The sequence below is a fragment of the Meleagris gallopavo genome, chromosome 9 (genome assembly GCF_905368555.1).
Source record: "Meleagris gallopavo chromosome 9, MGAL_WU_HG_1.1, whole genome shotgun sequence".
Lineage (NCBI taxonomy): Eukaryota > Metazoa > Chordata > Aves > Galliformes > Phasianidae > Meleagris > Meleagris gallopavo.
In genome coordinates this window covers 1,794,508-1,806,441 of record NC_139412.1, presented here as the reverse complement: position 1 = coordinate 1,806,441, position 11,934 = coordinate 1,794,508, and the positions used below count along the sequence as shown (strand labels likewise).

General features: G+C 65.0%; 2 protein-coding genes across 7 annotated transcripts; one reads left to right on the top strand and one right to left on the bottom strand.

Moving 5' to 3' along the window:
• Positions 1-20: 20 nt before the first annotated feature.
• On the bottom strand, positions 21-3,575 carry BMP15 (bone morphogenetic protein 15). Its single transcript, XM_003205666.4, has 2 exons — positions 2,071-3,575; positions 21-1,381 (listed from the first exon to the last, which is right to left on the bottom strand). Exons 1-2 carry the CDS (start codon positions 2,414-2,416, stop codon positions 615-617), a joined length of 1,113 nt encoding a protein of 370 aa, XP_003205714.2. The 5' UTR covers positions 2,417-3,575; the 3' UTR covers positions 21-614.
• A 190-nt stretch (positions 3,576-3,765) lies between these two features.
• On the top strand, positions 3,766-11,014 carry SHROOM4 (shroom family member 4). 6 transcript variants are annotated; one of them, XM_085230452.1, is made up of 10 exons: positions 3,766-3,899; positions 5,434-5,585; positions 6,367-6,498; positions 6,798-8,403; positions 8,499-8,560; positions 8,658-9,164; positions 9,383-9,757; positions 9,833-10,004; positions 10,391-10,663; positions 10,745-11,014. In XM_085230452.1, the coding sequence occupies exons 1-10, from the start codon at positions 3,774-3,776 to the stop codon at positions 11,012-11,014; spliced, it is 3,675 nt and encodes a 1,224-aa protein (XP_085086578.1). In that variant the 5' UTR covers positions 3,766-3,773. The 6 variants fall into 6 exon arrangements, with proteins under 6 accessions (XP_085086578.1, XP_085086577.1, XP_085086579.1 ...); XM_085230451.1 differs by having other exon boundaries at positions 6,756-8,403; XM_085230455.1 differs by lacking the exon at positions 3,766-3,899 and adding an exon at positions 4,032-4,186 and having other exon boundaries at positions 6,756-8,403.
• Positions 11,015-11,934: the final 920 nt, after the last annotated feature.

Here is an 11,934-nt window from a genome sequence, read left to right as displayed (position 1 = left end):
GAACAAAGGAGCCACCGAGGTGGGCTTTAGCAAAATTCAGTAATTTATTTATTAACACAGTCAGCAATAAATAGAGGAAAGCCAGGCTGTGGGCCTGGGGGACACCTCTGGGAACAAGGACAGGTTCAGAGCAGAGCCCAGCCCACATGGAACAGCAGACAGAGAGGCAATGGGGTGACACTACCATCCCCACGTCCCACCAGTTTTCATAGCCATCCCAAGGAAAGCCAGGATTGGGGCTGCAACGGGGGGAGCCCCCAAAATACCCAGGGACAAGATGGCTTGGGGTGCGTGGGACTGAGTCCTATGGGTGCAGGTGACAGCATGGAGACACGCTCTCCACCAGCTTCATGCTCCAGCCCCCACAATAGACAGCAATGCAGGACAGAGGGATGCTAAGGGCAGGCTCCCACCTTTAAAATCCTACATAATTTTTTTTATACAAGTTTTCCATAAAACTGTAAAACTTTCCCTCAGAGCATCGCACCAGAGTGGAGACAAACCCCTCCCCATCCAAAAAAAAAAAAACCAACAAAAAACCCACAAAAACACAACCAACCACCCACCAAGCATCAAAATACATCCAAAAAAAAGAATCCAGCTCCGGGCACAGGTTACCGGCAGGTGCAGGACTCTGCGATCATGTTCTCATACTCCTTGTAGAGGATGCTGCCATCATGCTGGATCATCAGGACGCTGATGGGGCTGTAGCGGTAGGGGACGCAGGAGGGTCGGGGGACGTTGGCATCCACCAGCTGGTGGACCAAGTTCTGCACCACGGCGTGGTTGGGCGCGTGGTAGCCATCGCGGAGGAGCCGTGGGCACACTCCTTTACAATAACGCGGGTTGTAGCGATGGGGAGCGATGATCCAATGGTCCCAACCCAACTGGGCAAAGCTGACGGGGAAGGAGCGCAGGGAGCAATCACTTTTGTCCCCTCCAGCATCCCGCAGGTAGCTGGGCAGGTCGTGGAGAAGCGTCCCTGCCTCACGCCGGCTGCGCCGAGGCTCCGGTAGCGTCCCGCTGCGGGTGTCATTGAGGAAGAGGAGGAGGAAAGGGTCTGCAGGGGACGCTGGGTTGGCTGCGGTGGCTCGGCCAGCTCGCACGCAGATGTGCCGCAGGGTCAGCGTTCCTCCTGAGCTGCTATTTGCTGGGGATAAATAGGGGGTGATGTCTGCTTCGGTCCAGCCGTGGCGGGATGGGGCGGTGGGGCTGAGCAGGACCGCCGGGGCTTTGGCAGCAGGCAGCAGCTCCACGGCACACAGGAGGCGACCACGGGGCAGTGGCAGGCTCTGAGGGTAGGCCACGGTGACACGGAGAAGGTGCTCGGCTTCAGGCTGGGCAGCCAGGCGGTAGGTGAGGGGCTGCATGTACCAGCGACCTGCAGGAGGAAAGCAGCTGTCAGCTCCTGCCTGGGGCTGCCAGGCTTGGGGCATTGCCTCGTCCCACCCCACTGTGCCCAGCATGGGTGTTGGGGCCCTTGGCAAAGAAAGCTGGGAGGGGTTCCATCTCCTGTGCCAGCACTGCAATGGGAGTGGAGAGCCAGCAGTGCTTGCAGCATGAGTATCAAGCGATGCTCTTGCCTTTGTTGTCCCCAAGACAGTGTCTCCAATTAAGGAGAGATCCCATGACCACATGCTCCATAGGGCACAGCAAGGACCCGAGCAGAAATAGTGTCCCCAAACCAAAGGGGACCTCATTGCCAAGTGTTCCACAAGGCACAGAGAGGACCTCACAGAACATCTCCAAGCCAAAGAGGGGATCCCAGCTCTGCTTCAAAAGGGCACAGTGAGGACATAAGCAGAGATGGCATCACCAAGCCAAGGGGAAACTATTCACAGGGCATCAGGAGGACCCAAGGAATGACAGACCAGTGTCTCCAAGCCAAGAGGGACCCCACAGCCAAGTGCCATCACACACCCAAGAAGCAGCACCGTCCCCGAGCCAAGGGGGAATCTCACAACCAAGTGCTGCTCCACCAGGGCACAGCACAGACCCAAGCAGAGACTCCAGGACTCAAAAGAACCCCACCAGCTCCACACGCCACATCACCCATTGCCACCACCTTACCTGCCCAGGGCTGTCCTTCATGGGAAGCCGCCTGCACCAGGCGCACGGTGTTGGTGCTCAGACTGCGGCCACGCCGGGGCCGCCCCTCGTGGTCAGCAGCACGCCGGTACAGCTCCAGCATGTAGCGCAGGGGCTGCCCACTGGCTGCCCCTCCCCTCCAGCCCTGGCTACCTGGCGCTTGCGCCCGCAGAGCTTGCAAGAGGGGCAAGGGAGGGGTCTGGCTCGCAGCCCAGGAGAGCAGCACGGTGAGGAGGAGGAGAGCGGTAAAGGGCCGGAGCAAAGCCATGGTGGGTGACAGGAGGTGAGGTGACAGCAGGATTAGGGGAGCGCTGCGGTCATGCTTCATGGGTTCCCCCCAAAGGTAAAGCAGAAAGAGGTCCCGGGGTGCTGTCACGCTACAGCACCCATGCCAGAGAACTCAGCTCAGCACAAAGAGAAAAGGGGTGAAGAGGGGGGGGCTCTGCAAAAAGAGTGCAAGATCAGGGCTAAAACCCAAATCCCCCAAAGCAGGGGGCAAAGCCAGCTGGACAAAAACCTGGCAATGGGAGGGGAGCTTAAAAGTGCCGGGGTGGGGAAGGGTGCAGGGGGTGGTGGGAGGACCAGCTTGCTCAGCCCACCTGCTCCTCACCGGCCTGGTCCAGCAGGGTAAGAGGACTGAGGCCCATGGGACTTTTTAAAGGCATGTTCCTAATTAGGGCTTAAAGGGGCAGGAGCCCCCTGAGAACCACACCTAAGTTCTCCCTTCTCAGTGGCAGCTCCCTGAGCCCAGGGGTGGTGGCACATGTGGATGTAGGGACTCAGAACCCAGCAGCACAGAACACAGCCAGGTGGTACCTGAGCTGTCACCAGGCTCGGATGTGTCACCTGAAGGGTCACCTGAGGCACAGCCTTATGGGGGACACTGTCCCCAAGCCCGGTGACACTCATGCCACCCTGACAGGACATCTCCTTGCCCAAGGTGGGCTCCACGTGGTGGGACGGAGAGAGCAAGGAGGGATACAGGATGGGGACCGCCAGCAGTGGCACGGGGAGGTGGGGACATCTGGGAGGGTGGGGTGTCCCAAATCCCAGTGGCGTGGGGGACAACTCGAAGCCGCTGGAGCAGCCGTTTTGGCAGAGAGGCAATGAGTCAGAGCTGCCGGGGGGACGTGGGGTGACGTCCCGGGGGACAGGGCGGGGGCCAGACGGCGTTGCGTCACCCATCCCCTCCCAGGCGTGGTAACGGGTGACACTGGGTGGGACGCGGCGGGTTGCGCCCTTCGGTGTCCAGCACAGGCTGCGAGCTGAGCCGTGCCAAGCCAAACTGTGCTGAGCTGTGCCAAGCCCCAGCGCGCCAAGCTTGCTTGTGCGCTGCGCCAAACTGCGCTCAGCTGCGCCAAACTGTGCCACGCGGGGCTGAACCGTGCCACGGAGGGCTAAGCTGTGCCACGTTGTGCCAAACCAAAGTGTGCCAAGCGCGATGTGCCATGTGCACGTCTGAGCCGAGCCGTGCCGTGCCAGCCCTTCTTGTTGTACCGGGACGCTCCGAGTCGCACGGCTCCTATCCCAGCGCAGAGAACGGCTCCGAGCCGTGCCGAGCCGTGCCGGGCGGGGCTGGCTGCGCTCCGCCCCAGCCAGGCGGGCCGTGGGGGGGGGCGAGGGGGGTCATTTCCTCCGCCGTGCCGAGCCGTGCCGAGCCGTGCCGGGATGGGGCGGTAGCGGCCATGGAGCGGGCCGAGGGCCGGCCCGGGGCCGTGCAGTTGGTGCATGTGCAGCTTCAGGGCGGCGCGCCCTGGGGCTTCACGCTGCGGGGGGGGCTGGAGCACGGCGAGCCCCTCATCGTCTCCAAGGTAAGATCGGGGGTCCCGCGTCCCCCCCTACGATTCCCTTTCCCCGCTTCCCAGGGCTCCCCCCGGGGGCAGGGAGGGCGGAGCGCAGGGAGCGGGAGGAAATTCCTCCGGCACATCCGTTGGGCTGGCGGGGGGGCGGCCGCCCCCGCACCCCTCCACCCCAAAGGAAGGCGCTGCCGGAACGGGGGGGCACCCGTGTCCCCGCTATGCTGCCTCCATATCCTCGAGATGGGACTTTGGGGGAAGTTGGGGTCCCTCCGACCCCGCTCCTGGCTCATCCGCCAAGGGTCCGCGCTGGAGATCGGGGTTTGTCGCGGGGGCGGTGGCAGCTGCGCTCCCCTCCTGACCCCCCCCGCCCTGCAATTGTCCCCCGCTCTGTTGCTGTCCCCACTTTTTTGGGATCGGTTGGCATTGCTCCCGCGGGAGTCGTGCAGCACCCATGGGACACCCCAAATGCATGGCAGGGGGTCAGCCCCGTCCCCTTCACTCCTGCCCCCCCAGTTTGTCCCTCCCAATGTACCCAGGGCCATCCCGCCCCGCTGCAGCGTGGTCTGGCCGGGGGAGCTGGAAAAGTGGCTCCTGTCCCTGCCCTGTGCCCCAGGGGCGTCACCGCGGGGCTGAGAGCCACTGTGCCCCGAGTCTGGGATGGGAACCCCGGGGACGCGTCCTGCTGCTGCTGCGGGAATCGAGAGGGGGGGTCCTCGCCGTGCCGGCCCCCGCCACCGCCGCGTGTGCAGTGCAGACAAAGGGGGCTTGTTCCAGCGCTCTGTGCATTCAGTGAGGGTCCCCCGGGGCGCCCGCAGCCGGCCGAGGGGCGTGCGTGCCGGCGGAATGCGGGGCCCCGGGCCCCCATGCTGGAGGAAGGATGGAGGGGGTCCGGCTGTGTGGGTCCTATCCTGCGGTGGGCTCGGCATGGGTTCCTGCAGGTATTCCCACCGGCCGACTTGGTGCCACCATTAGGGACCAGAGTGAACGCTGCGGTTCGGCTGCCCAGCTCTGCGGGCGCTGCGCTGCCTGTTGGTCCCCCAGCTCTGCCCCTGGGGGTGCCGGGGAGCGGCAGGGGGCCCCCGGCAGTGGGGCTGGCAGCCACCCAGGCGGGCGCTGAGGGCGCTGTGCGCAGAGCCCGTTCCTCTGCCGGGCAGGGTGGGGAGCCCGCGGGCAGGGTGGGCGGCTGGCGGTGGCGTGTCACCCCATAGGTGGCTTTGGGGTCCCTTGGAGCCCTCCGGTGCTGGCTGTTTCCCCCTTAAACCCGGCAGAGCAGCATCCTTACGGGGCTGGGAATGAAGCCCCTATGGGTGATGGGCACAAAGAGCCCTTGTGCTGCCCGCGCCCGCAGGGGAATCTGCTGGGACGGGACATTTTTCTTCCCCCTCCTCCTTTCTCTCTGCCCTTTCTTAGCTCAGAATTTCATGTGACTGGGGCGGACACCGCGGATCCCTTGCATTCACAGCAGGGTGCTCGGGCTGAAGGCACCATCGGGGTGTGGGGGGCAGCTTTTGGGATGGTGCTGCCCTGATGCCTGTCTCTCACCCAGGTGGAGGACGGGGGGAAGGCAGCACTGTCCCGGAGGCTGCAGCCCGGCGATGAGCTGGTGAACATCAGCGGGACCCCCCTGTACGGCTCCCGCCAGGAAGCCCTCATCCTCATCAAGGGCTCTTACCGCACCCTCAAGATGATCGTCCGCAGGTTGGCACGGGGATGGGGAGGGGGGTCTGGGTGTGGGGTCACCCCTAGCATCACTCCTGGTCCCTGCAGTGAGGTGGGCAGATTCCAGCCTGGTCTCCCTTGCTCACCGCCCCCTCTCTGGGCGGTATCTCTGAGCTCTCCCTTCCTGCTTGCCTGGGGAAGGAAGGAGAGGCAGTGCCGGTCCCCCCAGCCCCCCTGCAGCCACTCTGCCGGCTGCTCCCAGCCGGGCTGCAGTGCTGGGGGGCACAGAGGGTCCTGGGCCGTCCCGCCGCTGGGGCGCAGCCTCATCCATGGTGAGTTTAAGGGTGCCAGGGGGTGGGGTAAGGGACCCCTGTGCCCTCCCCTCAGACCCCATTCCCTTCATGCTGAGCCCTGGGGAGTGGGACAGCCCTATGGATGCTGGGGCTGGCAGATGGCATTTGTGGAGTGCAGGGAGTGGCATCACCCCTTCTATCCATATGGGAACACTTAGGAGGGAGTGGGATGGGGGGCACAGAGGTGTCCCCGTTGTCCCTTCAACAGAGTCCAGCAGCTGAAGCCAAGAGGGCTGAGCTTGTTCTGGGCATAGGAGGAGAATGCTCAGCCCTGCCCTGTGCCGGAACCCTGTGTGCCATACCTGGGACCCCTGTGGTCCCCCCCATCACTGCTGTCCCCCTTAGATGGGCGCTGGCCTGGGAGTGGGGGGGTGGGCAGGAAACCCCATAGGAAGTGACTTCAGCCCCGGTTCCTCGGCCCGGCTTCCTCCCCATTCTTGTCCTCTCCCGCTGTTGCTCTTGGCAAGGAGGAGCGTGCCCGTCCTCCGGCCCCATTCCTGGCACATGGCCAAGCTCGCCGAAATCCGCCCCGACGCCCCAGCCATGCACTGCCCCCCCGATGCCTTCAGCCTCTCCTGGCCCTCGGGTTGTGATGTCAGGTGAGAAAACACGGAGGGGTCCCGACTAGTGGGAGAATGGGGAGGGGGTCCCCAGGCTGCCCCACAACGCGGGTTTGCCACTGCCCTGTTTACTGCTGGCAGGAAGGGGTGGTGGCTGTGCCGGAGGCAGCCAGGAGGTGACGAGTCCCGGTGCCACGCATTCCCCATGTCCCCTGGGCAGCTGTTGTGCTGACCTGAACCTGGGGGTTGTATGCTCCCTTTCGGGGACACTGACGGCACTGTGACGCTGCCGGCAGCGAGCTGTCCCTGCAGTGGAACCCGCTGTCCCGGCACTGCAGCACGGACCGGAGCAGCTCCATTGGGAGCATGGAGAGCCTGGATCAGCCTGGCCACGCTTACTACGAGGGCACCCCGTCACCTGTTGAGCACCACAGCAAGCGGGACTCAGCCTACAGCTCCTTCTCAGCCAGCTCCAACACCTCAGACTGCGCCTTATCCCTGCGCCCTGAGGACGCCGCTGGCCCTGAGGGTCCCTGCAAGCCCCCAGACCCACGCTACCTGCAGACAGGTGCTGAAGGAGCGGAAACGCGGCACACCGCTCGGCACCCCGTGCCCCCGCAGCCCCCGGTGCGCAGAGACAGCCTGCGGGCGTCCCCAGCCAGCAGCACGGACAGCCGCCGCGTGTCGGTGCCCGCCGCCCCGCTGCACGCCCAGGGGAGGTGGATCTCGGACACTTTCCTGTGCCAGCGGGACAAGGACGGCGAGGAGAGCAGCGGGAGGATGCCGGCAACGTGTCCCCCCAGGGAGCACCTCTCCGCCGATCAGTACTACATGCTGAGCTCCCACCCTGACCGCTGTGCTGGGGACGGCGGGGATCGGTCCTACCCAGAGAGCAGCACGCACCGCGTGCCGGATGCAGGGATGGAGACAGCGGGGGACACCGTGCTGCTGTCCCCTCTGCAAGGCCATCGTCACAGCGCGCCCGAGCAGCTGCTGGCCTCCCAGCTCCGCGCCCTCCATGTGAGCGCCGGCAGCGGGCGGGCATCGCCTGCGTCCCCAGCACCTGATAACCACCGCTGGACCACGTCCCCGCTGCACGCCGAGCCCCGTGGGCCAGGCGGGCTCAGCCCCGCACCCAGCACCGAGGGCCTGGCCGAGGAGCAGCGGGCGGGGGGTCGGCGTGGTGGGGGTCCCCCAAACCGCTCCGCTCACTTTCGGCGCCGCAGCGAACGCTTCGCCACCAACCTGCGTAATGAGATCCAGCGGCGCAAAGCGCAGCTGCAAAAGAGCTGGGGACCCGGAGCTCAACCCCGGGGCGAAGAGCCGGTGGAGGAGGCGGAGGAACCCACAGAGGGCTCACCGAGCCCTGCACCCAGCGAGGACGGCAGGAGCTGCGTGGGGGACACGCTGCCAGGTTCCGAAGTTGAACGAGTGGCACCCAGCCGGGGCCGCTGGCGTTGGTCTCCGGAGCGCAAGCTGCAGCCGCAGCGCTCGCCCAGTCCCCGTGAGCACCAGGGTGCAGAGGAAGCCGTCCTCCTGCCCTTTGCCGACCGCCGCAGATTCTTCGAGGAGAGCAGCCGCCCCACACCCGCCTGGCATGGAAAACCCCAAAAAGCGGCCGAGCCTGACCCTTTCCCAACCGCTGAGCACCGTGATGCTCGCCGCGTACCTGGACCCTACAGCGAGTGCTGCCGGGAGCAGCAGCCCTACTACAAAGTGCTGCCGAGGCACGGAGAGCTGGAGTATCTGCGGGGCTGCCCCTATCCCTATGGGGCTCCCCCTGGGATGCACGAACCTTGCCGCTACTGCACCGGGGAGCTGTGCCCGGCGCTGCTGCCCCGCGGCCATGCCTACCGCTGCCACCCATGGGCACGCTGCCCCGACTGCTGCTGCATGCCACGGGATGAGAGCAGCACCTGGGCACCCCGAAAGGCCTTTATGCCGGTGAGTGAGCCGTGCTTTGGGGATTTGGGGTTGAGCATCGGGTCCTGGCTTGCTGAACCCTACTTGATTCCTGCGGTCTCTCCATCCCCACGCAGGAATTTCCCCTGGAGGAGTGGGAACCACCAGCGATAAGCAGGAAAACCAGCCAGTCCATTGGGTGAGCCGGTGCGGGGTTTGGGGGGCTGCACACACCACCACGCACGCAAAGGGGTGGACACGATCGAGAGCTGACTTCTTGGTGCTTTTCTCCCCAGCGAGCTCACCCACTACAAACCGGGCTTCCAGCGTCTCGGCCCCTTCCGGCCCTGCTTTGAGAGCTCTGAGCCCGAGTGGCCGCCCTGCTACCGCACCACGTCCACGCACGACCTGTCCTGGGATGGCGAGCGGCCGCCCCGCTCCCCCGAGCCCCCCCCAGAGCCTCTACACCGCCCGCTGCGGGGCCGAGCCTTCTCTGAGAGCCACCTCAACCTGGAGCCCTCCAGCCCCCATGCCCGCAAGGACTTCCTCCGGGTGCAGTCAGAGGCTCCGGGTTTACCCAAAAAAAAGGGTCCCCCACCCCCCCGCCCGCCTCCACCCAATTGGGAGCAGTACAGGTTGCGCCGAGCATCACAGCATCCCAAAAACGGCTCCGGATCCGGCACGGCCCCCCCACCATCCCGTAGCATTGCCGAAGCCGTGCGGCAGCGGACGCGCAGCCTCGCTGCTGAGACCCCCCCTGGCCGCCCCCGTGGGACGCCGGAACCCGAAGCTGAGCTCTGCAGGTGGGCGCTGTGGGGACCCCAGGGCCACCTCCTCACTTTTGGGGATTGGGGACCACACTGTCCTTTGGAGGATGGTGTCAGCATCTCCGTCACTTGGGTTGGGTGGGACGCGAGGGGTTTCCTTTGGGGGAGTTTGCAGATGGGGAGGGGGTCCCTGATCTCTTCGTCCCCTCCTTGCATGTCCCCATGCGGTGATGTTCCCACCACTGTGTCCACAGGGTCAGGGAGGAGTGCTCAATATCGAAGGACCCCTGGGAGCAGGAGGATCCCCCCCAAAGGCTCGGCCGGGGCCGGGAGCGGGGCTGGTCCAGCGAGTGCCCCCTGCCCACCCCCAGCCCCATGGGCACCCCGGGGGGACCCCATTCCCGCAGCCCTGAGGGGTCCAATGCCCGGGGAGGGCGGCCCCAACCCCGCCGCATGAATTCGGAGGAGTTGCTGTGGGACGTGGCGGGCAGGGACTGCTCCTTGGCCGGCATCTTGGTGTCGCCTCCGGTCACCACTGCCACCGTTATGGGCGAGCTGCTGGCAGCAGGGGATCGCCAGGCGTGGAGGGAGCGGATCCAACAGGATTGGCACCAGGAGCCACAGGACAGGTAGGGATGGCAGCCCGTGTCTCCTGGGTGTATGGGGATGGTGGTGTCCCCATCACTGAGTCCCTGTGCCCGCAGGCAGGGCTTTGAGCCCATCTCGCCTCCCCCCGGGGCCGCCGGCAGCCCCCCCTCCTACGCAGCATATTATGGCAAAGCTGAGCTGCTGGGCAAGGTGAAGGAGCTGCCGGAGGTGGCGGAGGGGAGCTCAGAGGAGGAGGAGGAGTTGGAGCGGGAGCTGGTGGAGAAAAAGGTAACGGGGATGGGGGTTTCTTGGTGGAGGATGCGGGCTGCACCGCTCCATTCGTGCAGGAATCTGGCTGCAGCTGCAAAGATCTGTGCAAGGATGTTGGTTGCATCCCTTCACCCTGCAAGGCTGCTCTTCATCTATGCACGGATTCTGGCTGCATGCCTCCGTCCATGCAAGGATGCGAGCTGCATGCCTTCACCCATGCAGCGATGCCAGCTGCATGTCTCCATCTGTACAAAGATGCTGGCTGCATGCTTCCACCCACGCAATAATGCTTGCTGCATCCCTGATCTGTGCAAGAGTGCTGACTGCACGACTCCATCCACGTGCCGGCATCCCTGCTCCCCAACGTTGGTCCCCAAACCCATCTGTCCCCGTCCCCCTGACAGCTGCAGCTGGTGGAGAGCCTGAGCCGCAAGCTGGCGGTGCTGCGGGAGGCGCAGCGGGGACTGCAGGAGGACATCAGCGCCAACGGGGCGCTGGGCGAGGAGGTGGCAGCCCGCCTGCAGGCGCTCTGCACGCCGGGCGAGTTCGACAAGTACCGCCTCTTTGTGGGGGACCTGGACAAGGTGGTCAACCTGCTGCTGTCCCTTTCGGGCCGCCTGGCGCGGGTGGAGAACGCGCTGAGCGCTCTGGGGCCGCACGCTTCCTCCGAGGATAAGGTGTGCAATGGGAACGGCGGTGACGTATGGGGTCGGGCTGCAGCGGGGCTGTGGGATTCACGTTTCGGGTGTCGTCTGCAGGTGGCCCTGCGGGAGAAGCAGCGGCTGCTGGCGGCGCAGCTGGAGGACGCCAAGGAGCTGCGGGAGCACGTGGGGCGGCGGGAGGAGGCGGTGGGTGCCATGGTGGCCCGCTATCTGCCCCCCGAGCAGCTGCAGGACTACCGGCACTTCGTCAAGATGAAGTCGGCGCTGACGGCCGAGCAGCGCGAGCTGGACGAGAAGATCAAGCTGGGGCAGGAGCAGCTGCGCTGCCTGCGGGAGAGCCTCGGCCAGGCGCCTACCAGCTGCTAGCCCTGTCCATCCATCCGCTCCTCCATCCATCCATCCATCCATCCATCCATCCATCCATCCATCCATCCATCCACCCATCCATCCATCCACCCATCCATCTCGTTTATTTTTTCACATATTTATTCTCCAGGCCGACCATTTGACACATGGGATGGGTGTCACCGTGTCCCCCATCCCGCCGTGTGCCTTCAACTCTGTGCCTCAAAGGGTTAAACCCTCTGTCCTCCCGTCCATCTGTTCTGTCCGGTTCCGTGAGTCCGTCTGGTCTGTCCGGAGGCAGAGGAATGCGGCCTCCTCTTCCTCCCCATTGTGTTGGGAACAATGGCCCCGGTCCCTCGGTTCTGTGTCCCCGTTGCCCATGGGGACACTGAGCAGCAATGTCACCCGCACCGGAAGGGAAAGAACATGGGGAAAAAATCCCCTCAAGGACAAACCGGGGCTCCCGTCCCCAAATGTGCCTGTCCCGCAGTGTCCCCAAACAGCACTTAGTCCCTCTGCCTCCATCCGTCCCTACTGTCCGTCTGTCCCCTCCACGCTCATTTTGCACAGGGGTTCTGCAGGAGGGGGGATGCAGGGACATTTTGGGGTGCCATGCACAGGGTCACTGCTAGGACCAAAGAGTGCTGCCCCTCCAGAGAGGGGACACGGTGCCCTGGTGCCTGTCACACACTAAAGGAGCAGCAGCTGCTGCACAACTGTCCCACGGTGTCCTGCGTGTTTTGTCACCGCGTCCCCAGATGTCCCCAACGCTGCCGGGCCGAGCTGGGGACAGCGGCCCCGGGGGGGGGGAGGAGGAGTCGGGGTGGGCTCGGGGGGTCGCGGCGTCCCCACGTTGCGAGGGCAGCGCCGACCGCTGGGTGGCACCCGCGGGGAGATGTCACGCGTGGGGCGGTGCGTGGGGCGGAAACACGGGGGGTGGG